Below are 27,519 nucleotides of genomic sequence, written 5' to 3' on the forward strand. Positions count from 1 at the left end.
GTGACATATCCATTCTCTCAGGCTCTCCCTACTGTATTGGACCAAGTGCTTTACAGTTTACTTTTAACTTAACTATCTCAATACATTTGTTATCATACAAATCTTGCTACTTCACTTCTCAGATTCTTTTCCACATTGTTTACCTAATTCGTGAGTGTGGTTCGCAGTTCAGGTCCTTGGGGCATTCAGTGTCTTACCCTGTTTCCACCCCATTAGGCAGCTGGTAACTCTCAAAACAAGACATTCCTCTTGCACAATCATCTCTGGGGGTGAGGGGATCTTCACGACAACAAAATGAGAAGCGTGGTGGAGTATTATCCAGATTTTCATGGAATTGGCTTTGGTCCATCAGGGACCATACCTTTAAACTCTGGTTTTCACGGGTCACACAGCACTTGAAAGGAACATACTTCTGGGTTTGGTGACGGGAGTAGATGGAACATTATCAACCTGGCAGGGGCTGCTCCAGTTATGAGAAAGGCTTGTTTCCCGCCCCCATCCAGGCTCCCCCCCTGTTGCATGAAGAAGCAAAAATCCCCAATTTTCCAGTACGGTTGCTGAAGGCTACCTATGAGAGCATCCTACCACCCAAATTTCACCCCATTCCAGTAAACTATTTGCGGAGTTATTCCTCCCACCCTATTTTCCCCAATGTGCCCACTTTTGCCTGAAGAAGCCAAAATCCCTGATTCTTGGGTGCAGCATCTGAAGGTTCCCTCTGAGAGCAGTTCCCGGCCCATTTCTCCCCATTCCAGCAAACTGTCATGGAGTTATAGCATACACACACACACACACACACCTACCTTTCTCCTTCTCTGGGCACTTTCTTTCTGCTCTTAATGACAGGCTTCCTTGATCCCAAGACATCACCTGATCAGTACTGCGATAAAGGTCTTATGCATCAGAGAAACGACGTTACACAATGTGGGGGAAGTGATTTCACATGACATCGGGGAAGCGAAGTAATGCAAACGTCAGAGAAGTACATCATCATGGAGGCTAATTAGTCCCACTGGTAAAATGGAAGTACAGGGTGATTCTGAAGGCTCAAAAGAGTGCTGGAAAGGCAGGCCAATGACTCTAGTTACCTAGGTTACGGAGGGCACGGCCAGGTAAAAGACACATCCCTAGGAATACCCCAGTCATACATAATTTAAAGCGGAGGGATGGGCACACAGCAGCTGAACACAAGGGAGCTGAATTAAAGAAAAACAATGGCGTAAAAGTACTCTGCAAAAATGCAGCTTACCCACAGGTAAACTCCGGGGTAGCTGCAGAGTGGCCATGACGTCATGTGTCCCTCATGGCTTTTAAGCCATAGCGGCCTCAGAGGTAGATGGGCCCTTGGTATTTTTAGGGCCTTTGTGAAAAGTCCAAGCAAGCAACATCTCTTCGATCTTTAGTGACACCCTCAAAAGCTTTGAGGCCCCACTGCTTATTTTTTTCCTGGTGTAACACATTGGTCTTAGCTATTTTTGGCAGCCACCTCTGCAGAGGGGGTAAGGACTTCTCAGGCAACAGTGAGTGAGTGAGTGAGTTTCTGGGAAGGGGCGAAACTTTTAGGTATAGGGCATAGTTGTGACTTTGCTGAGCTATCTTACCTGGCAATTGGAGAAATGCCTGTGCTTTGGGGCCACAGGAAATTGATTCATTTGCGGATAAGGAGAAGCAGCAAGAATGGAAAGGCTGCTGTGTAATTTATACAAAAGTAAACAAGTTAGACCTGCAATGCAATCTCCATACCCTAACAGGAAGCCCCCCAGTTCAGGGCTACAGAAGGCTGGCAAGGGCTTTAAGGTTTAAACATTGCTGAAGGCGGTTGAGTATAATGCCATATCTGCATATTTTTCTAAGGCCACTGCGTTATAACTGCACAGTTTTAAGTGGAATTAAATCTAAAAACAGCCCTCATAAATAGGATTTGACTGGTTGGTGGTCACTTTGTAAGTGTCTGTGCCACCCTATAGTTTCTCGAATCCATGTAACCTTTCTGAGCAAGATCCTTTCCCTCTGAAGAACCCAGTGTCTTCCTCTCTTAGGAAGGGCAAGGGCAAGACGAGGCCTTTCAGGATTACTTAAATAGACACCTCCAGCTGCAGGCTTTGTGCTTAACAGATAGACCTCAGCCAGTTGCGCCAGCCAGACGCTATTGCTGTGGAATGGGGGTGATTAGAGGAAAATGAGCCATGGTTGCCTTCTCCCGCCCGCCTGCCCAGCCTGTTTGCCTGGCCGTGGGCGTCTTATGTGTGCCAACGACAGACGGAGTGGAAATGTCAGGGGCTGAGCGGCAGGCAGGCAGGTCTGCTTCAGCCACAGCCTTTGATTCTGCAGAAATCAAAGCTCTCTTCTGGAGCAAATTAAATCTTCCCAGTGCCTCTGCTCATTCAAGGAGGGTGAGCTGCTGCTGAGTATGCCATGTGTAAATGGTGGGCCTTGACTTGTGGTGGGTTCCCTTGCTTTGTGCAGTTGCTTAACTGGAGCAAGGCCCGCCTGTCTTTTCACATCTCCTTACTGGGGTTGGAACACCCAAGGAGCTGCCTATAGACAGTATTGTGGCTGTATTGATCTGGAGAAGTCTCTCTTGCACCAGTACCCAAGAAGCATAAGCAATTGTTCCTGAGACAGGCTCCCTTAGCCTTCTTTGTGCAGCTCGTTTAGAGGGATTTAGATTGGGAGGCCTGGGCTCAAGTCCTGCTCTTCCAGGCTCAAATCACAGTCTATAATTGGAATAATAACTACTGTACTCAAAGAGTTGATGTGATGGCAAAGTTCATAAAGCATCTTGAAAATGCACAATTTTATTAATTTATTTTATTAGTGAGGTTTATTAAGTTCAGAATCTGTTCTTTTAAAATGTTTCAACTGTTTTAATTATGGGGTTTTATTCTTTTATCTTACTGTTCACTGCTCCAAAATCTTTAATGTGGAGTGGTATATAAATATTGTAAATAAATAAAATACCAAATAAATGATGAACAGTAGTACTGGTCTGCCCCTCGTATTGAATGGCAGTTTGGGAGAGGAGAAACAAGGTGGGAGCAACCCTGTACTTTAACGTAGTTTTAATTTTTCCAGCCTTGCTATCTCAGGGACTGTGAAGCTTGCTATGGAGCCATGTGGCTTTGGTTTCCATGGGACAGTGCAAGGTCTCACTTGAGCCATCCATCTTGATTTACTTCTTATGGCTTTTCCAGAGGCTTTTGTGCAGGAAATTCACAGCTGGTATTGTGTAGCAGGGGTACAGATATTCTTCTCCAAGGAAATGCCTTGGCTGCAACTATATTGCATTTTCCCAGCATTATACAGCAGTATTTTGTTGCAGGGGAAATGCACTTCTTCTCCCAGCCAGTGAATCTAACGCTGTTACAATTGCCATTTGGAATCTGGTTGCATGAGTGTCACGGACACCTGTTGAATAGCACCACTGACATCTCTGACAAGCAGCACACTGCCCACCTGCTCCTTTTTGTAAGAAAATGAAAATCCTTTTAAAAAGCTAACTACTTTTAGAGGCCAAGCATTCTCTCGCTGTACCACTCAAAGTGGAGAGTATTCATATAGACCTTCATTTTCCTTCTCTCCCCATCTTTTCATGGTTGCTCTCTCCCCCACTCCAGGTTCTTGGGGTGTATGATCTGGGCATGTAGTCTGTAGGGCTGCCTTACAGGTTAATTGGCATCGTTCAAATCTAGCCCATGCTTCGATTAGGTTCCTGGCCTTGATGTTCCAATAAGTGTGAAGTGCTGATTCTTGGACGTTGTGTGAGGAAATTGGCTTTTCCTCTTAGTTCAGCGCTCTTCCAGGTCACTGCCAGGAAGCTGGTTGTGTGCTACAGCTGCATTTTCCAACATATGAACCCATCAGGTTTTTTCCCTCCAAGGTCCCAGTCCATAATTTCCCTGCCTCTTGGTATGAGAGGCTGATAGGATCAATTGGCTTTGCCTGAAGGAATCTGTGTAGTGCATCTTTACCTAATCATAATTTAGAGGTATGATGGAGCATTGAAGAGTTTATAAGAAGAGCTGTGCTGGGTCAAATAAAACTGCCAATATAATACTTCTATATAGTCAAGCATTCTGTTTGCACGATGGGCAACAAGATGTCCCAATGGGAAGCCTGCAAGCAGGATGTGGGAAGAATAGCATCTTCCTCCTTATGTTCCCTAGCAACTGGTACGGACAGGCATACTACTCTGATAACTGGAACTAATACATAGCCATTATGACTAGCAGCCATTGATAGCCTTATCCTCCATTAATTGTCTAATCCCCTTTTAAAACCATCCAAAGTGGTTCCATCACTACATCTTGTGGTAGTGAATTGCAAAGTTTAACTCTGCACTATGTGAAGAAGTACTTCATTTTATTTGTCCTGAATCTCCCACTATTCAGCTTATTGAATGACCCTGGTTTCTAGTATTATGAGAGGGAAACAATTTTCCCCCTCTCCATTTTCTCCAGACCATGCGTAATGTTATACACCTCTGTTGTGTGTGTCCCCTTATTTTCCTTTTTTCTAAGCTAAAAAGCCCCAGTTATTGTAACCTTTACTTGTAGGGGAGTTGCTCCAGCACCTTGATCATTTTGGTTGCCCTTTTCTGCATCTTTTCCAGCTCTACAATATCCTTTTTGAGGTGCAGTGACCAGAGCTGTACACAGTATTCCAAGTACAGTCTCACCATAGATTATTATACTGGCAGTTTTATTTTCAATACTGTTCCTAATGATCCCAACATGAAACAAATTTGGTTTTTTTCACAGCAGCTGCACACTGGGCCGATGTTAGATCCTTTTCCTCGTTAGTCACCACTAGCTCAGACCCCATGAGTGTAGTATCTATGCAAAGTTACGGTTTTTTGCCCCAACATGCATCACTTTACAGTTGTTTACAGTGAAGCACAGTTGTTGTTTTGATGCCTGTTTCCCCAGCTTGGAGAGATGCTTTTGGAACTCTTCAGTGTCCCCTTTTGTTTTAACCACCCTAAATAATTTGGTGTCATCAGGAAATGTGGCCACCTCTCTGCTTACTCGTAACTCCGGATCATTTATGAATAAATTAAAAAGCACTAGTCCCAATATAGATCCTTGGGGATCCCCACTCTTTACATCCTTCTATTTCAAGAATTGACCATTTATTCATGGGACTGAAGTATCTCAGGGAAACATTCCCTCAAGATAGTGCAGTTCAGAGGTTCCTGCTGTGTTTTGAGTAGGTTAGGTTAAAATTCTGTTTTTAATGCTACTTTTTGACCAAGTGGTCCCCTAAAATGGCTCATAAAAGTCAAAATATAAAAATGATAAACAAAATACAATTACAGACAAATCAGTCTAAGAACAATGATATATAAAACATCTTAAAATAGCAGGAGATACATGACATCAAGGAGCAGGTGCTGGTCCAGCATCCTAAAGCTACAGGGATGCATCGCACAGCCTTTTTAAGTTGAGCTTTTTGAGTTGAGCATTCTGACCTCTCTTGGCTTTGAGCAAGTCAGGCTGGCAAGCTGATTGCCTTGCTTCACCCTCAGCTTATGAAGGGAACCACCCATGAATGCAGCCCCTTGCCCTACTGGTATTGGGGTGGGTGGGGGCCTTTCTGTGTTTGATTTGAAAGCTGGTTCTTTGCCCTTTGGACCGCACATTGCTTTTCAGGAGCTTGTCTCCTTCAGATGAAAGAAGCCACAATAGAGCTGAGAGGCTGTTGAGGTAACGCTTCCTCTTCGGGAGGTTGCTGTGGTCTGATTCCAACCTCGGGGCAGTGCTGCTGCTCCCAGACATTCTTCAGCAACCTCCTCCTTTTCCAGATAGGGCAGAGAGGCAGCATTCAGGTCAGGGCATCCAGAGTTCCCCCTGTGGAACGCACTTTTGCCAGAGGCTGGAGCACCTCAGTGACTAACCTGATGGCACTAGCGGTGGGTTGTTGGCTGGTAGGTAAGTAGGTATTTCCAGTAGGTGAGGAATGCTGGGGCAAGAAGCAGTTGAGTGTGTGGAAGTTGCTGGCATTAGGAATCCTTGATAGGCTTTGCTTCTTAATGTCAAGGAAGTGGAAGTTTACTTTATTTGAGGTGGATTGAATATTTACACATGGCTTATTGCTGCTCCTTTAGTCTCTCCTGAAATATATCTTAAACAGAAAATTGGAGCTGGTTTGGATTAACCAAAACTGAATATTCTTGGGTGGTCAAAAGCTTTGCAGGGCATTGCAGTCCACTTTGATTTCTGGCACGGCAGTAGCTGAGTGGCCTGAATTGGAGTGACTGAGTAGGATTTTTGCTGGGGGCCTCTTTTGAACAAGTCACCTGTGCAGTCCATGTGGCTGCTTCCCAAACACTGGCCTTGGAGCTTTCCTCCCATTGCAGATAGAAGGGGGTGGGAGGGGGTGGAATTCCAATCAGGACTCCCAAGGGGACAAGGGGTTAAAGTTCCCTTCCCTCCACCTCATACTCCCACTTGTGCCTGGAGCTCCTCAATCTAGCTATTGGTTAACAAAAAGAAAAATCAGCTCTGCATGGCCCAAGCATGTGATAAAACACCATATCTAATTTGGCCCCTCGTATTGTCTGTGGGCCACAGAAGAGCTCCTGGTTTCTTGTTGTGTGGGTAGAATGGTCTCTGCAAGGAAGGCCAGCCATCGCAAGTAGTGCTGTGGGAGTGACCAGTCTTCATTTCTGGAGCATTTAATGAGTACAGTAGCTCGCTTTGGACACGTGCTTCCTTTAACTTAGCACCATTTTGCAGTAGCGTGTTTGCGGGAGTAGTCACTCTGATCTGGGCCGCTCTGTATAAAACTAACCCACCACAGCCACCCATGGGAACTTCCCCACCTCATCATCCCCCCCCCCAAAAAAAAAAAACTATGCTAGGTTGTGGAGACTGTATCAGTAACAATTTGAGTAAGGCTAAAGCTTTTATTTATTCCACTGCACCATTTATTTCATGTCTGAGTCCCCAATAACATCCATACAGATTAACAATGGCCACAAGCAGACCACAGAAACTCTGTGATCGCCTCCCGCATGCTTTCACCCTTCTCTGTATGCCTCCTGTTCTCATTCTCCAACCCCACTCCCAGGATGGCAACCTCAATGTGACCCACTCCACCCACGTCCTCTTGAATTGCATGCCCCTTTGTCTCACAAATGTTGTGTAGAATGACATAGGCAGCATTTTCCTCCCCAGTCTCAAGCCTTGCTGTTAAGCAACACCAATGATTTTTCAGTCTTTTAAAGGCGCACTCCACCACATTGCAAGCTCTGCCAAGACAACAATTGAAGTTCGCCCTCCACCTGTCCACGTGGCCTCTGTTTGGTTTCATGAGCCATTTCATGAGCCATTCAGGGTTTCCAGGAACAAAGAACAAAGGAACAAAGACTCCAACATCCATGGTCTCAAACAGAGCAGAGTTCCAGAACACATAGGCATCATGGTTTTTTCCACTCCAGCCACCTCAGTGTCTACGAACTGTCTTGCATGGTCTGTGGTTCCCTGAAGGAGGATGGAGCAGAAATGCTTCCTATTAATGTAGTCGTTCCCCTGCCTGATCAGAGACACAGTCAACACGTGGCAACCATCCACAGCAGCCACACAAAGGGAATCCTGGTTTTCCGAACCCCTCCATGATCTGAAAGCGAGGAAGGGGAAAAAAGATCCATTTCTATTGAAAGGAGATACTTCTCTGCTGGCCAATTTCAATCCTCTACAGCGCCATTTTGGAGCTACAAGTATAACACAAGCTTTCAATAACTCAGCAGCTCCTACACACGAATAGGCAACTATGCAATAGCAGTAAACTGAAAAACCAGTGCTACATTATTGTGAAACAGCGCTGTACTGTATATACCTGTGCAATGTTCCCGAGCTTCACTGTGTGTCTGAGCAGTAGATGTTCCATGGTAAGGCAGACTTGCACCGCAATCACTGCAGCAGTAGTTCTTCTCACTCCAAACTGATGCGCATCTGTCCTGTACATGCATCAGTTTGCCAGCCACCTTATACAGAGGGCTACTTTTTTAGCAACTAAAATGGACTTATGCATGTTCGTGGTCTCCCTTTCCAGTACCAGCCAGAGAGCTTCTGCAGTTTCAAACGGTACCCCCCGGACATTCAGAAGTTAGCAAACCACTGCTTGTCATTGAAAATTTGGAGAATGAAGTTCTCCTTCCAGTCCCCACTTGCAGGGAAACACCACCAGCTCCGCTGTATTTTCGGTTGCTGAGTGCAGACGCTGAATGAAGTGGAGAGGAGTCCCTTCCCCTGTTGGAGTAGGATGACTCTTCCTGTGCCTTCTGTGCAGCAGCCTTTTAACCATCTTTCCCCTTGAGTCCCTTCAGTGTGTTCGGAGCAATATTGAAAGGAGACATCAGATATTGCACACCAAAAGAGCGCTCACTGAGAGGTACACCTGAACTGACTTGGGATCCATTTTGGAGTGATGAATGTGCATGTAACCTGATCTCAGTAGAGTTCTGTGCATGCACAAAGCACCTGGAAGAATTTGGGTAACCTCAAGAGAGCTAGTTTACTGAAGCAATTGGAAAGTCGCTGTGCAGGTTCAACGGGCATTTTGAAAATGGGAAAAGAATAGGGGTGTAGGAAAAAAACCCATAAACATTAACACTTGGAAGTAACTGTTGAATAGAATAGCTGTGCCCTGTATATTTGTAGGACTGTGGCTTTGTAATTTTGCAGTATTGCAGCTTCACAGCCCTGAAAGTTTGATTAGTGTAATATTGCATTAGCGTTACTGTGCATTACCACGATAGCGATGAACAAGGAAGGTGAAATAGTGGAAGTGATTTTGCACAAAAGAACAGTGACAGTAAATAGTGGTTGCCTGAGTTGGTGCTTAAGTGACTGTCATTTCTGTGGAGAAAGGAGACTAACAAGAAGGGGTGTTGTCTACACACATGTAGTGGGTAGTAACTCATTCTCCACCATTACATTGACCAAGGCTGTGGGGAGCACAGCGTTCAGTAACACAATAACACGTCTCTGGTGCTATGGCTGTGTGTAGCTTCATATCAATGTAAGGATTCTAGAAGCGGAGTGCGCGTCTCTTCTGAAGACAAATGGATGTGAGGGGAAAGCTATAGGGTAAATTACAGGGGCATAATTAATCTCTTCCATTACCCTTCCTTAGCAGGGGATGATGGGGAGGGGTGGGGACCAAGCACACTCATTCGCTGAGCAGCACCTATGCTGTTGATAATGTTCAGTTCTACTTGCGGGACTCTGCCCACCCAGCCCTGAAGTATGGCCATTTGACCCGTGAAAGTGGGGTTTTAGGTAATGTATACTCTGCTTTTCTTGCTCTGTGTGCCACTGACGGATCAAACCGTTTTCATGAAAATCCGGATATAACCAGAAAATGCTTCAGAAACCAACTCTGTGTAGATGGGGCCCTCCAGGCAACTCCCAGAATTCCTGTTCATTGGCCATGGTGGTTGGGTCTGATGGGAGTTGAAGTAAAACTAACTAAAACCCAAGTAGTTTACCCTGGTTTTTCCCAACCACTAACTTATCTAAATGCCGCTATGCTTTTAACAATGTATTGTTCTGTAATATGTTGTGAACCAGTTTGGGATTTTGAAGATGGGAAATGGTCTGTAGTAAAATAAATGAACACCTGGAGGGGACACCAGATTGGGAAAGGCTGGCCTAGGCACCTCTGTGCCCTTGAGCCACCTTTTTGTCCCTTGAAAATTTTGCACAAATTCTCCTTTCTAGTGCACAGCTCCAAGAATAGGTGGCTGCCTAAATTTCCTTAATGGCAAAGCCAGCTGTGGGTGGTCTTTCCTAATACAGATGTAGAGGACCCTCCCTTACTCCTGCTTCTACCAATCTACCCAGTTTTATACAGGCTCTTCCTCATCACACCATGTCTGTCATCTTTCTACTCCCAGCCAGCACCTCACATAACGGTCACCTATGGGCTGCAACCCATGCTTGGTCCGTTCTCCACTTGTACCAAGTCTCTGGCAGTGCATGTGGTAAAAGACTTACTATTTGCCCTGCCGCTGCCCCTAAGCCATACTTCCGCTCTGGATGGAAATTCAAACTGGAAAGATTGAGCAGGAATAGAATTTAACGGCTTCGCTGTTCTCAGCAGGTTCCCTTATCTGCTCCTATCTAGTTTTCTTTGCAAAAGCCAAGTATCACAAGCCCTTTGCCAGCTCTTGTAGCACTAGAAGCAAAACAAACATCCTTGCAACATGGTCTGATACAAGCTCTCTTTAGAATCCCAGGCACCTCAATTAATCATCCTGTCCATGAAGGAAGAGCCTTTGAAGATTAGAGGACGCTTGCCAGGGCTGATGAGCTGATGCAGAAGGGCTGGGCACAGAGACAATATTAAGAATAAATGGACTTCTTTCCCAACGCAAGTGTTTTGTGGGGCAGGGCGGGGGTGGGTGGGGTGGAGTGGGAAGATCCTGTTCAGGCTTCCCTGCCTCCATGGTGAGTGATGGCTAATAGCTGAATGATGAGTTGGGAAGGGGCTCTGCCATGCATCACAACTTTTCTACAGAAAGCCTTTTTGCTTTCTACAAAAAAAGGATTTTTACAGAGAGACTGGCTTGCTTATAATTTGCTCCTGCTTGGCCTTTGGAATACATCCAGCTCCTAGGCAAGCCAAGTGACTCCATGACATGCACCTACTTCAGATGTGGCTCTCATTGTGGGCTTAAGGCATGCTGAGTCCATGGGTGTGTGTTGAAAATCTAGATTTTAAATTGTATGCTTGGTTAGGAGCCACGTGACTCCCGAGTGCTGATCTGAGCAACAGCAAAGGCATCTCCATTCAGTATCTTGGGTGCTTCCAGATGAGGCTTTTATTGTGCAACCACCCTGTCTCATTGACAGAATTTTATGGGGTGCCCATCTTACATTTGTTACCCTCTCATGTTTTCCCACCATTTTCTTTCTTACCAGAAAAAAAATCTGTTAAGGAGGAAAAGACAGAATAGCTGCACAAGGCCTTTTGACGGGTAGTGCTAGGAGCTGTCCTTCTGGAAACATCCCTTGACTTTTCTTCACTTGGAAGCTGATCAGTAAAAGGGAGAAATGCCACATGGAAATAGCTTTGAATGACTGTCCAGGGAATAAGCCAGAAGCCTATGGGAAGCTCCTTGCAGAGAGGAATGCACTTTCTGATGTGGTATGGAGAGAGGACCCTAAGTCCCCACCTCCAGTTAAGAGGCTGCAGAAACAGCCCGGGCCTTCTGGATCGGGATGTGTAAGACTGTGGCAGGAGTGCATGATGTGCACTATCTCTTTTGTCCACCATCAGCCATGACCCCTTCACATGTGATCCTGCCTATTCTTTTTTCAAATGCTGTTGTGAGAACAAATTGCCCTGTCAATGTGAAAGCAAGTGTGCAGCTCGGCACTGGTGTTCTGCCCTCTGCAGCAGAGTATTCTGTGCTGTACACAGATGCACAGTTAGGTGTCCAGACCAATATGTCAAGCTGTCACAGAGGAGGCTTGGTAAAAAAGGTCTTGTCCTAAGGGGATAATTTTAAGAATGAGATGCAGACCCGGAAGCCACTCCCACGTGGGAGAGCTTGGCCCTTACATGAAAGGACATGGGTGGATGTAGCAAAGGCGAGGCATCCAGGAATATGGGGCTTGAGCCTTCAGCCTTAACCTTAATCGGGGAGTTTCACGGTCGGCTGGTCATTGAGGGACTCTGGCTCAGCCGAGGACTGCGGGCGGCTGCTGGGTCTTTGTCAGAGCCTCTGAAGAGGTGCAAGGGATGAGCCTTGAGGCAAGTTGCCATCTTAGAGTCCTCTCCTTCCATGAGATCAGATTGACAGTGTCAGATGGCTCTGCCTCCCCAGACCTTGACCAGACTGATGATTGCCCCTCGGTTGTGTGTGTGCCTCTGTCTCTGTGCTGCTGCTCCTCCTGCATGGCTCGCCATGTGTTCTTAGCTAGAGAGAACCAGCTTCTGGCCTTCCTGGCACATCTCCTGTTGCCTTCGGTGAGGCTGTCATTTGCCTCATAATTCAACACTCCCTGCACGTGGTGACGTGCAAGATGTCCTCTGTGCAGGCAGACAGTATTTCTGAGCGATGCGTTGCCTTGCCTGCTAGTGCTCTCATCACAGAAAGGCTGAGAGAGCCTGAAGCGGCTCTTGTGGGCAGTCGCCCTGCAGAGAGAAGCAAAGCAAGGCCTGGGCTGGTCCAGGCTCTGTGTTGCACCTTGCCCAGTTTCCACCGCCACCTGACAGGGCTGCCCTGAAGGCTGCTGAATCAGTGCCGCTGCCTCTGGGCTGCATGGATTTGCGTCCCCTCTTTAACTTGTGAACCCACCACCACCATTAGGGCCTTTGCTGCGTCTTTAGGCTTTTCAGGTTTACTGAAAACCCTGTGGGCCCAGAAGGGAGAATTTCTTAGCGTGCCGTATCCATCCTGGTGCTGCAGTGATGGAGGATGGCCCAGTGGCAGGCTGCTTCCTTCTGTGCCACTATTCAAGGGACAAGAGCCTCTGGAGGAGTGGGCCTGGCAGCCCTCTTTGGCCCACTGCCTTCCAAAGTGTCCCCTCCCTCCCAACAGCTCAGAGATCTTCCTGTCCTCAGGCCACTATAGTGATTTCCCTCAGCCCCATGCTCTCCTTTGCCATCTGCTGCCCTTTGACCCATAGCATCACCACCCATTGTTTCCTTAGCTCTTTGCTTTTCAGCCCCTTGCCTAAGCATCCTAGTTTGTGTTTGTTTGTTTGGGGCCTGTATGATTCTCATCTCTCCCCAAAGCCCCTTCTTGTCAATAGCCAATGGCTTCCTTCTGTCCTCCTAGAGCTTCTTCCCAGTCCCCTTTCATCCACCTTCCCAGCCCACACTGCTGTTTCTTGCCCTGACACTAGGGTGAGTGGTTTCTCCAGCCAGGTTGACCTCCCATTTCTCTCACAGAAGCTGGACTGACAACAATATCATACTTCCAGAAATCTTTATTATCTGTGCAGGTCAGAATGTTCACAAACATTCTGCGACATCACAGCTCCTCAGCCAGTTGCAACTACATTGCTCCTCCAGCTGCCACAGAACCCTTCAGCACATTAAAATAGATGGAATGGAATGGGGGAGGGGTGTCCAAAATCCTATGACAGCAACAGAGTTTCCCTCCATCCGTGCTCTGTTTATGAATGGCAGAGGGGAGTATGTTGTAGCCTGGGAAGGAGGAGTGTGTTGGGATGCCAAACCTTTGACCTGAGCAGCACAATCGGTGGGAATCATGTCAGGGCATTCCCCCAGTGAAAATAGCAGCAACTGGCTGTTCATGTTGTGGGACCAGCTTGGAGTCTGCTGTCGCAAACTTGGAGTCATCATCCTGTGGCACACCTTCTGTAGCAAAATGTGAAGTTGCCATGCCTGGTGTTGGGTGAAGATGTGGGGAATGTTTTGTTCACCAACTGAAGGTTTTGTGAATGATTCTAGAACCCTGGCTTATAACCTGCTCTGTCAAGGAGGAGAGAGGTCTAGGTCTGGTAGAATATTTAGAATATTGGATGTCAATATTTAAAATAAAGATGAGCAGTACATTCTACCGTTTGGAGTAGATTTTGAGACATGAGCCCTTGACCTCCAGTTCTCTGGGAAACCCTCATGCTGAGGAGCTAAAATACACACCAAACTAATTCACTTAAAATCTGAGCCTGGATGGTGTCGTCTGCTTTGGCACACTGGCAGTCCTGCAATCTGGGGAGCTTTGCCTAGTCTAAGGAGAAAATGAAGAGCTGATTTCAGATCACTTGGGACAAGGAGACTATCCATGCCTTCTTGTGCTGTACATATTCTGTTGATTTGAGCTGATCTCTCGGTGAGGCACAGAGCAAGTTAGCGTGTCATTTAAAAAGATAACAATTTAGTCATTTCTGTTTGCTTAACTTTGTCACTGAAACAGTGTCTACTTAGAAAGCTCTTGCGCTGCTTCTCAGATGTGCTAATGAATCTCTGCTGGATTTCTAGTAGGAGCAGGGGGTTCTAGAACTGCAGAGCTTCCATTGAGCTCATGCCCCTTTGCCATTCAAGTCCAGTGGTAGTGTGGGGGGTGAAGAGCCATTCCAGCCCATTCTGGTGAAGGAAGGCAGTTTCCAGGGGCTAAAGTCAGGCACTGTCCCTATGCTGTGATTCTGGAGTAGCAAAGCCAAATCACTGTTCCTTGAGAACCTTAGCTTTTATTTTTGAAGAAATCAAGTCTCTATCCCTTAAGGTCTGGAAATTGTATGCTTGAAAGTGTGTGGACAATCCTTGTGGAAATCATAAAAGCCAGAAGGCCAAACTTGATGTTACCTAACGCATGGCTGTCACCATCCACATCCCTTCCCTCTCTCCTGGGAATGCTGTTGAAGCAGACGGATTGCATGGTGCTGTTGTGTTCAGCCTTTCACTAGCCCTACAATACTTAATTGGCTACTCTGCGTATGTGTTGGGGTGGGGGTGGAGTGGGGAATGCTGAACGCAATGACATCATGTCATGTATCTGATTCAGCAAGATGTTCCCAGGAGAGGCGGCGAAGAGATGCAGATTGGCAGTGGCCATCTGCATCGGGGCACATCTTGCTTTGCCTGGGGTGGTGGCTGAATAAGACTTCCCATGGGCAAAGCCCCTCCCAAGACTAGAAAGCAAGAATATCTTATGCAAAATAGAAAAAAATGTAGAATCAGTGTTGCAAAGTAAGTGAAATTTACAGTTTGCCTGAGTGGCACAGCTCCATTTTCTTGGCTCAAGGTTTGGCTTCCGTGGAGGTGGCACTCTGATTTTTGGGTGTGGTGAATGCACAGCCTGTGGGGGATGGCATTCACGATTTAGAACCCAAAGACACTTGGGTTTCGCGTCTTCTTTTGAAAAGCGGGGGGCGAGGGGAGAACCTGCATTTGCTCTCAAAGGCTACTTAGGGTGTGAGTCGCTTCTTTGCTCTGTAGCAACCATGTGCTTCAGGTGCCAGCTAGTTTGGTCTTTCTGGTGTCTATCGAAGTTGGGGGTGGATTAGGCTGTTGAGTGGAGCAGGGGGCAGGTAGACCACCATGTTTCCGCTCCTCTTGGCTAGAAGCCACCATGGTTTGAGACTGCTGCTGGAGCACAGCCACTTACATAATTTCAGGTCATGAAATGTTCATTTATCACAGTGTAGCCTGCAGGGTTTGCTGCCTCAAGATATTGGTATTATAGTCAAGTGTGTAAGTACCTTTAATAAAGGGATAAAAGATACTGAGCAAGGGATGCAAATTTCCTTGCTTTTAGGGACAAAAGGCTAAGTAGAACCTTGGTGTGTAAATGTAGCTTCCGAATTATTTTGTTTCTATCATTAACTTCTATAACACTTTGGTATCACATGATGCCTGCCTTGGCCCAGTGAAACAGCTCCTGTGAACTGATGCCCCCCATCCCGTTCTCCTGCTGCCCTTTGTTTCTCCTACTTGTTCTGTTCCTTTCTGCTGTGGAGACTGTCCCATCCATCTGCGACGTCCTTGTCATGAGCCCAGCAGGTGCCATAGCATAACCATGCATAGAACCCTTTCTGCTGCTGCTGCTGTTTGTTGTTGTTGTTGCGTTGAGCTGACTGCACTCTCTGTCAACCCTTTGCAGCCCACGACCTCCCCCCGAGCAAGACCTCGGCCACAGCACAGACGGGCAGCCACTTGCAGTGCCTTTCTGTCCACTGCACAGATGACATGGGCGAGGCAAAGGGCCGGACTGCGGTGCCGACGTGGAGATCCCTGCACTCGGACATCTCCAACAGATTTGGAACTTTTGTGGCTGCCCTCACTTGAAGATGAAGAAGGGGGAAAAGGAATTATTTTTTCTTTTCTTTTTATGTTTAACGGGCCGCTCCTGCTAGTTGGACTATTTTTCTAGGTTGGTACCTGCTTAGCAGCATAGAGACTGGAAAGGGGTAATTTAAAATAAACTCATCTTTTTTTTTTTTTAATTCCCACCATGGTATGTTACTACTGCTGTCCCTTCTGCAGTTGGCCCATGTTCTGTAAAATGCGCCTACTCAAAAGATTGGTGCCTGCGACTCAGATCTTGGCATATGTTGCTAGTTGAGGCCTTTTCCATCTCTGTGCATGTCATCAACACATTTCTGCACATTTTCCCCTTTGTTCCATACTGATTGAAATGGAAACCCCAAGGAACAGCATCAGGAGTAATGCCCCCTCGAAGTGAAATTGCCGCCCTAAAACCACCCAGCGACAGTGAGCTGCTGTCGGCCATCTCCCGCAAGCCAAACCGTTAATGCTCACTCAAGGATTCAGTCTGTGCTTTGTCTTTCCGGAGAGGGAAAGTGGGGAGGGTTGGGGGAACGCAAGCTGCTCCCCTCCCTCCCCACTGCCTGTTCCTGCTGTTTGGCTCTTTCCCCAATCACAAAGCTTCGCCCCCTATTCTTCTTGAACAGCAGGGTGGGCAGGCGGAGCCTCTTGCCAAAGCAGGGCACAGAACCACATCTCTATGGCAGCTTCACTCTAAATGTTCCAATTCTTCCATCTCGCCAAAGACCCATTTGATAGTGGAGTGTCCTTCCCTCCTCCCCACTCTTTTCCTGGCAATGCTACCACCTGAGGGAGCAGGGGTGGGTGGAGGAGAGAGGTGGAGGAAAGGGAGGCAGAGCCAGTCTCAGCTTGATAGTGTTCCTGGTTTTGTGACCAGTATAGCTTTGTTAACAGTCTTGTATTGTTAAAAAAAATGAAACTGATTTTTTTTCTGGAAGAAGTCCTACAGAGGTTCTACTCTAGATTAGGTCTGAAGTAGCTAAAGGCAGGAGAGCATTCAACATTCTGCAGATTCTGGCGGGGCAGGGCTGAGCTGAACCTGTGGCGTGACGCATCTGTGTTGCCGAAGCTGGGCCAGTGCTGCTCTCCATCTGCGTGAAGGCAGTGCTTCCAGAAGGCACTAGTTGCATGGGACAGAGAGGCTTTGAGATGCTGGGTGGCGGTGGCTGGAAGTCAAAATGACTTTAGGCAGATCTAGGACAAGCCCTCTGACCCTTGGCTTTCACCCTATGGGGCCCAGTTTGAAGAGGAAAGGCCAAGACGGCACATGGGACACCCCCACCCCCAACTATCACTGCTATGGAAAATCATAACAAGGGATTGCAAGTGGGTTGCTTCCCTCCCAGCCTCTTCAAACGTTGCTGGCACTAGTGAGCAGTTTTCTTACAACTCTCACAATATGAGCGTTCCTGGGCCTCGCATTTGGGAGTGAATGAGCATGTGTGAGAGAGAGGGAGAGAGAGAATTAGAAAACACCCCTCTGTGGTCTGAGGTTTTAGAAACCACCATGCCAAAAACTTGTTTAAAAGGCCAAATGAGTTTTTTGAAACCGCTTCAATGATTTGGGTGCCTGGCATATACTCTGTACTTCCTTGTTTTCCAGTTCCTGCTGCTTCCACCCATGTACTTCAAGGACAGTGTCTCCATCTCTCTCACACATGGACTCACTCACTTACTCTAAAAGGGAAGTCATTTTGTCCCTCCTTGCAAGCTAGTGCTGCTTTGGACTAGAAGAGCAGGACTAAGCATGATGTTTTGTTGAATCAGTCCCATAGTGTATGTTTAGGGCTTGGTTGGCTTCTTGATACTGTCAGAGGAAATGGAGACAGGCTGCATTTCCTTGGTCCTCTGAAGATACGCAGTGAAGGCAACCCCTAAGATCTTGAGCAGTGGTGGACCTCAAGATCAGCAGCCCTCCAAAAGAGCCTGCTTGCTTAAACCTATCTGGGCTGTTGCTTTTCAGGCACAGGCCTTTTCTGTGACTTGACCCACTTGGGGATTTACCCTATCACCAGAACACTTCCAGAGGTCACAGGTGGTGAAGTGGGATGGCACCTCGTCTCCTTCCTGCTTTCAGGCAGGCTGCCTCTCAGCTAGGAAGCTGATGCCCCTCTGCAAAGTAGAGTCCACACGCCTTGATTGCAGCCCGTGCTGTCAGGAAGTTGGCTCTTTCGATGCTGCACAGGGCAGGGCACTTCTCTCAGCTTTCTCCCTCTCAAACCCAAGAAATTCAAATGAGGGAACTTTAAAGTCTGCTCAAAGTTCTATGAAATTAGTTTCTTGTAGCTAAAACTAGATCTTGTGCTTTTTCTCTCCCTGCATGGTTTGCAGCCCCAAGCTGGCCAGAGTCTACCACAGGTGGATACAGGGCTCAGCTTGGCGGTTTTTTCAGCATCTTGCCCTGACCTTCAGCCACTGCAAAACATTATCTCTTCCCAGTGAAGTGGGCGCTGGCTGGCAGATTTTCTCCTCTGAGGAACCACTTCAGTGTGCATCAGTGAGGCCCCGAGCATGGCTGTTGCTGTCTCTGGTTGATGGATGTTGGGGAGTAGAGTTGGGACCCCCCTGCCTTCTTGAGACCTCAGGTAACATGTGGATGCGCTCCTGCCAGTGCTAGGCTGGAAGACCGTTAGATCCATTTCCATCTGTCATAGTAGAAGAAGAAGAAGAAGAAGAATGAATGAATGAATATATATATATATATATATATACACACATACACACACACACACACACACACACAATTTTCCTTTATTTTTAAGAAATTATGCTTCCTTGAAAAACCAACACTGAACACCTATGAAACTGAAGTGTTAGAAGAATAAAAATAACAACATAAATATATGAATAAATAAATAAAATGGGGACTTTAAAAACCACCCAGTAGATTAAAACCTCATTCAGGCAATTGGAAAAATATTTTCCTCTGGAATCTTTAATTGCTGGGAAATATCTATTATATAGCAAACAAAAAAAGTCATTAGAAAATCTCGGCAAATTGCCTTCTGACAGCTTCCTGTTTGGTCGCCTGCCCCTTGCAAGCAACACTTCTGCAGAGTGCTAAACTGTGTGTGTTGAGCTTCTGCTGACTTGGCTGGAAGTCATGGGGAAACCTGCAGCGGAGCCTCACACCAGACGCAAATGGGTGTTCAGTTGCTTGCCCACACGCTTGGCGAGGGAGGACGGCGGTCCCTTGTGCTCCTCCCCGGGCTGTTTTGGAGAGTCTGGGGGCGTGTTTCCACGCTATCGGTGTCACCTGGCTTGCAACTTGGTTGCAGCGTTTCCCCCATCGCATCTGCTCCTTTTCCAGTTTCCATAGTGCTTAAAGTCCCGGCTTATCATCGCTGTAGCCTGGGACTCTGCGCTGTTTCCACTGCGCATTAACTGAACTGTTTTCTTGATGGCTGGGTGGCGGCTGGGATGGGTCTGATTACCTCATCTGTGTTCCCTCCTCCTCCTCTTGCTGAGTCCCCCCTCCCTCTCTCCCTTCGCTGACAGAAACATACTTCCAGGTGGGGTGGGGGGATTGGAAGTGAATGTCATCAGAGGGGCTGCTGAACCAATCAGAGAGGCTTTCTCCTCCAGCCTCCACTTCCTTTAATGGCAATCTCGGGAACAAGCCTCATTGACCACAACGGGAGTTTCTTCTGAGTGGTCTTCCCAGACGTATGCCCAATTCATAGAATCATAGAATAGTAGGGTTGGAAGGGGCCTATAAGACCGTCGAGTCCAACAGCCTGCTCAGTTCCACCCATTTTTTCCCCTTTCCCTCTAAATAGCAGGCTACCGCATTAGCAGGCACAAGCTAAGTCGCTGTCTCATTATCATGCTATTGTGAAAGTCTTCCATCAATACGCATACCCTCCACATCAGTATGTTACTAGGACTCTATCGCTCAATCGCGAAATAGCACTAACATGCATTTGCACTATCGCGTGATAGCGCGTTACTCCAGGGGTGCCTGCTGACCCCTGTTAAGGTCAAGGGGGCTTGTTCCGGAAAATGTGCTATCGTGCAATAGCACAAATGCATGTTAGTGCTATTTCACGATTGAGTGATAGAGTCATAGGAAGATACATAGAGGGTGTGCATATTGATCGAAGACCTGCGCAATAGTGTGATAATGAGATAGCAACTTAGCGTGTAATATGAAAACTAGACTATGATGCTTGCGGCATCGCTTCCCTGGTCCAAACAGCACAAAGGAATATTAGCCGTGGATCCTCCCCACGTGTAGTTCTGGGGAAACGACCTGAGATAAACCTGATTTTCAGGCTGTAGTGGGAGTACTTGCTTGCCCACGACAGCAGGATTATACGCACTAGTGTTCTAGCACTTATTTTCAATGATGTTTTAAAAGTTGGTCCCTCAGCATCCTGCTCCAAAACAGCGATGGAACTTCTGGAAAACAGGGAGGGAAAGGGTTGGGTCACTGAGATCACGAGTGACACACCCACAAAGGCCGGGCTACACGCCCCATGGACAGGACTATGATACCGTACCCAGTGCGGTTGTGGAAACAGGTCAGTAGCAGAGCCGAAGTAAGCTGGAAAAAGTCAGACTATGACCAGTCTCAGAAGAAGCGGTTTTTCCGTGAGAAAATGCAGGGCTGGTGCTAAATGGCCACGACGTCATGGAAACACAGAGACCTCACCGCGCAGCCAGATCAGAGTAAATCGCTGGTGGAAACGCAGCCTGGGACGTGACCTTTCCAGGGCTATGCAGCCCATGGCCCAGCCAGGCTGTTCCTTGGGGAAAACCTCTAACCTGAGGAGGGGGGTGTTGAACACTCACCCCTCCAGATGTTGTTGGATTCAAACTCCCATTGGCTCCACCATCATGGCCAGTGGTCAGGGATGATGGGAATTGCAATCCAACAATATCTGGCAGGCCACAGGCTCTCCACTCCTGCTGCAACAGACATAATCCAAATTAAGTTAACTTGCTCTAACATCAGTCTGATTCCGTGCTGGCTGCAGCATCTCATTTTCTTTAATTCCTAGATTTCACCACTCTTCAGTGGAAGGACTAACTTGGGGCACAGTCCAGAACTGCTCTGCAGAATTGTTTCTCTGATGGAGAAAATTAAAATAAACCAGAAATGTCAGACCAACCATTTTAAAGAGATTCTAGGATTTAAAAAACCAATGATTTCAGGGGATTCCCAACTTTAAATTTTGTCTTTGTTCACTACCACCCACCCTAACAATTGCAGCTTTAAAAACAGATTTCTAAAACAAAAGGGTGTTATTAGTTTAATGTATTGAATCTAATTCCTGGAAAATAAATCCCTTCCCCAACCCCTGGCAAAACCCCTACTGCATAGGAAACTCAGCCTGACAAATGTTATTGCACATGTAAGATATTAATGTGGAGGGCAATCTGTAATCTACCCTTTCCTTCCCGCCCCCTCTTTCTGGGTCTTTTGTTTAAATTCATTTCTTGATGCTTGGTTGGAAGACTGTGACAAAAGCTCATGAAAAGTGAGTGTTATTTTCTTTCTTTTTTAAATATGTAAAGTGCAGTCTTCTGTATTCATGCATATTGTATATATCTGTATATGTTTTACTGAGCAACTAAATAACAATAAATATGATGTTAATGGTGGCTATTGTACATTTTTGGCTGGATTTTTGTGGTTTCCCCCATGTGTTTGGGAAGGATTATTGTCATATCCTCTTTTCCATTTGTTGGCTAGTTTTGCCAAGAGAAAACCTGGGGCTGGGCAAGGCAGGCGAGGCACTAGATATGGGCCCCGTTATCCATAAGGGCTGAGTGGGGTCACAACTCCCCTCTGTCTCTCAAGGCTCAGAGAAGTCTGCTTTTCACTCCCAGCTGTGACATGTCAACACTCTTTCGTAGTGTGCTTGTCAGGGACCAAATGTTTCCTGCTTGTCCTCTAAATCAGCCATCCCTCTCTGCTAATCAAGGAAGGTATTTTTCAATAATTTTAACTTCTTTCTGTAGGCCTCCAAGAGTTATGATGCCATTGCTGTTTGCTTATTTGGGCTGCCTGCTGCCATGTTCATTCCACATGAGAGAGGTTTGCACAGAAACCATGCGCCATCACCCTGTGATACCAGGGTGGCTGGGTCTTCTCTTCTGTGCTTCTGCTGCTGGGGTTGGGATCACACGTCTTTCTGAGGGTGTCTCTTGCAGCTGCAACTGTGCATTTTGAGTACATGACCGCATTCAGCAAAGCAAACTATGCCCGGGGGGGGGGGGGGGCTGGGTAGCTGAGGTGTCAATCCTTTGCCTCCAATGCAGTCATGTTAGTTCTCTTCCAGTAGCTCAGTGTGGGGTGTGCCACACTGAGTGGTCTTTGCTGCGCAGCCCCCCCAGTGCTGGTGCTCAAAGCCGGCATCCTTGCATCTGAGTCATGTTGGGGTCTACCAGCTGTGCAAAAGAGCTCTGTAGTTAATCCCAAAGGAGCTCTAGTTTCAATATCCACAGCACTTTGATGTTTCCTCAGGCTATGTTTGGCTCAGTGCAAAACCTTCGATACATGGGTGGGGGTGGGAGGGTTCTCTTTCGGATTGCTGTAATAAAGATGTTTGATTTGATTTGCATTGACAAACTTTAGGGAGGAAGGGAGTGACACTTTTTGTTTGCGTCTTAGTATTGGGGCTGCGGTGGCTTAGTGGTTAAGACGCTGAACTGCAGACTGGAAGGTCAGCAGTTCGAGACCCGAGTGCTGCGTGACGGAGTGAGCTCCCATCTTCAGTCCCAGCTTCTGCCAACCTAGCAGTTCGAAAGTAAGAAATTGCAAGTAGATAAATAAGTACCCCCTCGGCGGGAAATGTAACAGCGTTCCGTGCACCTCGGTGTTCAGTCATAGAATCACAGAATCATAGAATACTAGTACTTCCCGGGATTTAGAAGCGATTCTTCTATGAATGCAGCCCAAAATAGCATTTGCCTTTTTTTACAGCCACATCACATTGTTGGCTCATATTCAGCTTGTGATCGACAACAATTCCAAGATCCTTCTTGCTTGTAGTGTGGTTGAGCCACGTATCCCCCATCTTGTAACTGTGCATTTGGTTTCTTTTTCCTAGGTGCAGAACTTGGCATTTGTCCCTATTAAATGTCATTCTGTTGTTTTCTGCCCAGCGCTCCAGTCTATCCAGATCACTTTGAATTTTGTTTCTGTCTTCCAAAGTATTAGCTATCCCACCCAATTTTGTGTCATCTGCAAATTTGATCAGCATTCCCTGCACCTCCTCCTCCAAGTCATTCATAAACATGTTGAAGAGCACTGGGCCCAGGACTGAGCCCTGCGGTACCCCACTCGTTGCCTCTCCCCAGTTTGAGTAGGTCCCATTGATCAGCACTCTTTGAGCCCGATTCTGTAGCCAACTGTGGATCCACCGGATCGTTGTTTCATCTCGCCCACTTTGAGCTAGTTTGCTCATCAGGATATCATGGGGCACTTTGTCGAAAGCTTTGCTGAAGTCGAGGTATATGATGTCTACAGCATTCCCACGGTCCACAAGGGAGGTGACTTGATCAAAAAATGCGATCAGATTTGTCTGGCAGGACTTGTTTTTGACAAATCCATGTTGGCTTCGAGTAATCACAGCATTGTTGTCAAGGTGCTTCCAGATGGATTGCTTTATGATCTGCTCCAGAATTTTCCCAGGGATTGATGTCAGACTGCCTGGTCTGTAGTTCCCAGGTTCCTCCTTTTTACCCTTTTTGAAGATAGGGACAACGTTAGCCCTCCTCCAGTCATCTGGCGCTTCCCCCGTCCTCCATGATTTCTCAAAGAGAATAGACAGCGGTTCTGAGAGTTCTTCTGCCAGTTCCTTTATGACTCTAGGATGCAGTTCATCTGGCCCTGGAGATTTGAACTCATTCAAAGTAATGAGGTGTTCCTTGACCATATGCCTGTCGATCTCAAGCTGCAGTCCTGCCCCTTCAGCCTGTACTTCGCCTTTGCCAGGGGGGTCATAGACCCTCTTTTGGGAGAAGACTGAGCCAAAGTAGGAAATGAGCACCTCTGCCTTTTCTTTGTCCTCTGTTATCGTTTTGCCATCCTTATTTAATAGCTGAACCACCCTTTCTTTCCTCTGCCTTTTACTATGCACGTAGCTGAAGAAAGCCTTTTTGTTGTTTTTAACATCCCTTGCTAACCTCAGCTCATTCTCAGCTTTAGCCTTCCGGCGCCATCCCTGCAATCCTGTGCTACCTGGCTGTACTCTTCCTTTGTTGCTTTGCCTTCTCTCCACTTCCTATATGTGTCCTTTTTTGTTTTCAGGTCATCCCTAAGCTTTTTGTGAAGCCACATTGGCTTCTTCTGTTGTCTTCCACCTTTTCTTCTTGTTGGAATTGCTTGTGATTGTGCCTTGAGAATTTCCTTTTTTAAAAGTTCCCACCCATCTTGGACTCCTTTTCTCGCTAGCATCGCTTGCCATGGGACCTTACTGATCATTGTTCTGAGTTTATTAAAATCAGCTTTCCTAAAATCCAGGATACGCGTTTGACTACACTCGGCTTTTGCTTCCCTTAGAACCAAGAACTCAAGTACAACATGGTCGCTTTCCCCCAGAGTTCCTGTAACTGCTACTTTATCCACTAAGTCATCTCTGTTGGTTAGGATCAAGTCAAGGATAGCCGATCCTCTAGTTCCTTCCTCTACTTTCTGTAGGAGGAAGTTATCCGGCACACAAGTCAGGAATTCCCTGGAGGGGCCATGTTTTGCAGAATTTGTCTCCCAACAAATATCAGGGAAATTGAAGTCCCCCATTACTACTACATCATGCTTCCTTAAAACACTGGCTGTTTGCTTTTCAAAAGTTTCATCCTTGTCTTCTCCTTGATTGGGTGGCCGGTAGTAGACTCTGACCACCAGGTTCCTTTTATTCTTTGCTCCATTTATTTCAACCCAGATGCTCTCGATGGGGCTACCAAGCTCCTCCTCCTGTATTTCTGTGCAGAGATATGTATTTTTCACATACAGTGCAACCCCACCTCCCTTTCTGTTCCTCCTGTGCTTTTTGAACAAGTTATATCCTTCAATTGCTGTATTCCAGTCATGAGAGTCATCCCACCAAGTCTCAGTTATACCTATCAGGTCATAATTTCCCTCTTGTATTAAGAGTTCAAGTTCGTTCTGTTTGTTTCCCATACTCTGGGCATTAGTATATAGACATCGAAGACCATGTGCTTCATAGTCTGTCTTTCTTCCTACATGTGTCTGAAGACTATTATTGGGCGCTATCAGAGCTGTTCTCTCCGTTGCAGTACATGCGCCTATGTCCACTGTTACCCCCAACATTACATCTCCCTTCCCCATAGGATTCAGTTTAAAGCCCTCCTGATGAAGTTCTTCATGCTGTGGCCAAACACAATTCTTCCCATCCTTTGTGAGGTGCAACCCATCCCTAGCCAACAGCCCATCTTCCAGGAAGTATAGCCCGTGGTCCCAGAATCCAAATCTCTCTCGTCGGCACCAGCCGGCCACATGACCACGGAAGCATCTTCGGACAGCGCTGGCTCTTCGGCTTAGAAACGGGGATGAGCACCGCACCCTAGAGTCGGACACGACTGGCTGGGGACACCTTTACCTTACCTTTATTTGAGCAGAGAGTTGTGACCCAGCTCTGTTAAACTCTCAGCCAATTCATGTTCTGTTGATACTCAAGGAGCTTCTGCCTAATCATTAAAAGTGTTGTAAGCAGAGAAAGCTGAACCCCTGAAGGTTTGCCCCATGGTGGGATTCACAAAGAACTGTTGGAACCTGGGTCATAATGCCCCTCCCTTCCTCAAAATCCTATCCATGATTTCAGAGATCAGCCCTGCAGGGCCACGGTGTGCTCCTTAGGAATGGACATTTGACCCCACGCTAGGAGACCTCCCGCCCTTCTTGCTCCAGAACCTGGATCCCGCCCCGTTCACATTTCTTCCCAAGGGGCTGGTTCAGGTGCTAGGCTGGGCTGGGCCTGGACCAAGGGCGGCAGCCTCCAAACGGTGCCAGTGAGGTTCTCCATGCTGGCCGTGACGATCAAGCACCGCAGCACACGCGCACCTGTGTCTTGTAGCTGGCTCCAGCTTTGCCTTTAGTGGAGCCAATCAGAACAGCTGCTCCCTGCAGCTTCATCCACCTGGCAGGGCCTCCTGGACTTCATTCTTGTCGCCCTGGCTGGCCAACGCTGCCTTTAGGAGAGCGGCTGGCCTTCCATGTCTTTCCTTGGGCCGAAGGCCTGTCAGTCATCTTCACGTGCTTGTCACAGAAGGGCGCCATCTAATCTGTGCGCCTTGTGTCCACCCGTAGGCTCTTGCTGGCTCCTGACCGGCTTGTCCACCCCAGAATTCTGCTTCCTGAGTGAAAAGTCCTCCTCTCCCAGAAGAGCCAGGGTATGGTGAAAAGTCTGTGAGGATTTAATGGGCTGGGGTTAACTGACACAGTCTTCTGCTCTGAGGTTAAGGAGATGGGAGCTGTTCTCCATCTCCTTTTATCCTCCATAGAATGCATCCCCCTCTCCTTTTCTCTTTATAAAGCTGGAATCCTTCCAGCCTCTGCAAGAAAACTTTACTGTGTAAATTTGCTCTTTGTTAGGAACTCTTTGTTTAACAGCATTGTGAGAGTTTTCTGGGGACAGAGAGAAGCCCTAACCCCTGATGAATAAAGTCCAGCACATTAGCGCATTCTTCAATAAATGCAGGGCTGCAGAGAGGTGGGAGTCCCTCTTCTGCCCCCCTCCTTCTCGGTGGGGGTGGGTTTTTTTTCATTAACCCCCTGCTGCCTAACCCAAACACACAGAAGTGTTTTGTTAGCACCCCAGGACAAGCAGAGGCCTTTTGTGGCTGAAGGGGGCTTGAGGAACCTGGAGAGAGGTGGGCGTTGAGAAGGCAGCTACGAACTGTGACCCTGCATTTCAGAACAAATGCCTTTTCGTGGGTTTGATGAGATTACAAAAGGGGGGCAAAGGCTTGTGGACAGGGGCCTATTGAAGCCAAGTTACTGCTTCTGAATGGCAAGAGCAGGGCCAAGCTGCTGGGGGCCAAGGAAATCCGCTTTGAGAAGAAAGACGCAGGCTGCTGTGCCCCAGTGACCTGTAAGTTGGGCTGCTTGGGCAGGGCTGGCCCAAGATATTTTGCTGCTTGAGGCAGAACTCTTGCCCCACCCTGCCCCTTTCAGTCAAGGCATGTGGTCCCCAAGGCTGGCCGAGCTAATTTAGGCACCTGAGAAAGCAGGTTACTCCCCAGGAGTAACAACAGTAATAGTAATCGTAATTAATAATGATAAATGAAATATCTAAATACCTGCTGTCTTTCATCACACGCACTCCCCAAATCAGCGGCCTGGGGCAGGCTCTCTCTGCCTAATGGCAGTATGGTTCCAAGTGCCTCGTCTCAGTGGAGCTGAGCGCAGATGCCCCAAGGAAGGAGAAGGGCGGTGGAGGAGGGCAGCAGCACTCCCCAGGCCTCTCTGCATGTCTCAGTCCTTCATAGCAACGTGGTGGAAAACTCCCTTTTCCGCAGCAACGAGGTACCTGAGGACTGCTGGTGGGGGAAGGCTTCAGGATGTGAATAAACACACACCAAGATCAAGGGGAAAGTGTCCTTCAGCCTGGCCTGTGCTTTAGAGGAAGAGGAAGACCCTGGGAAACAGAAATCGGGACCAGTCTGGAAAGAGGCAACCCAACATAAGAATCTCCAGGTGTCAGCATCTTGCACTGTACTGCATGTATGTAATGTGCTGCTCAGCTCTGGGGAAACAGGGCTGCCTTGCTCAGTGCATCTTCT

The 27,519-nt window shown here is 47.3% G+C and overlaps 1 protein-coding gene across 2 annotated transcripts in view; it reads left to right on the top strand.

Moving 5' to 3' along the window:
- MN1 (MN1 proto-oncogene, transcriptional regulator) overlaps nt 1-21,377 on the top strand; it is a 44,203-nt gene extending 22,826 nt beyond the window's left edge. Inside the window, exons 2-3 of one of the 2 annotated variants that reach the window (XR_014785820.1) lie at nt 15,584-15,853; nt 18,100-21,377. Coding sequence is in view for 1 of the 2 variants with exons in the window: in XM_084820513.1 (XP_084676639.1) it covers nt 15,584-15,768 (185 nt within the window). In the remaining variant the exon portion in view is untranslated. Of the gene's footprint in view, nt 1-15,583 lie in introns of both variants that reach the window. The other variant, XM_084820513.1, reaches the window with a different exon arrangement.
- The last annotated feature ends 6,142 nt before the right edge of the window (nt 21,378-27,519 follow it).

The sequence above is a fragment of the Heloderma suspectum genome, chromosome 13 (assembly GCF_057233095.1).
Source record: "Heloderma suspectum isolate Gila_16-S chromosome 13, 16-S_ref, whole genome shotgun sequence".
Lineage (NCBI taxonomy): Eukaryota > Metazoa > Chordata > Lepidosauria > Squamata > Helodermatidae > Heloderma > Heloderma suspectum.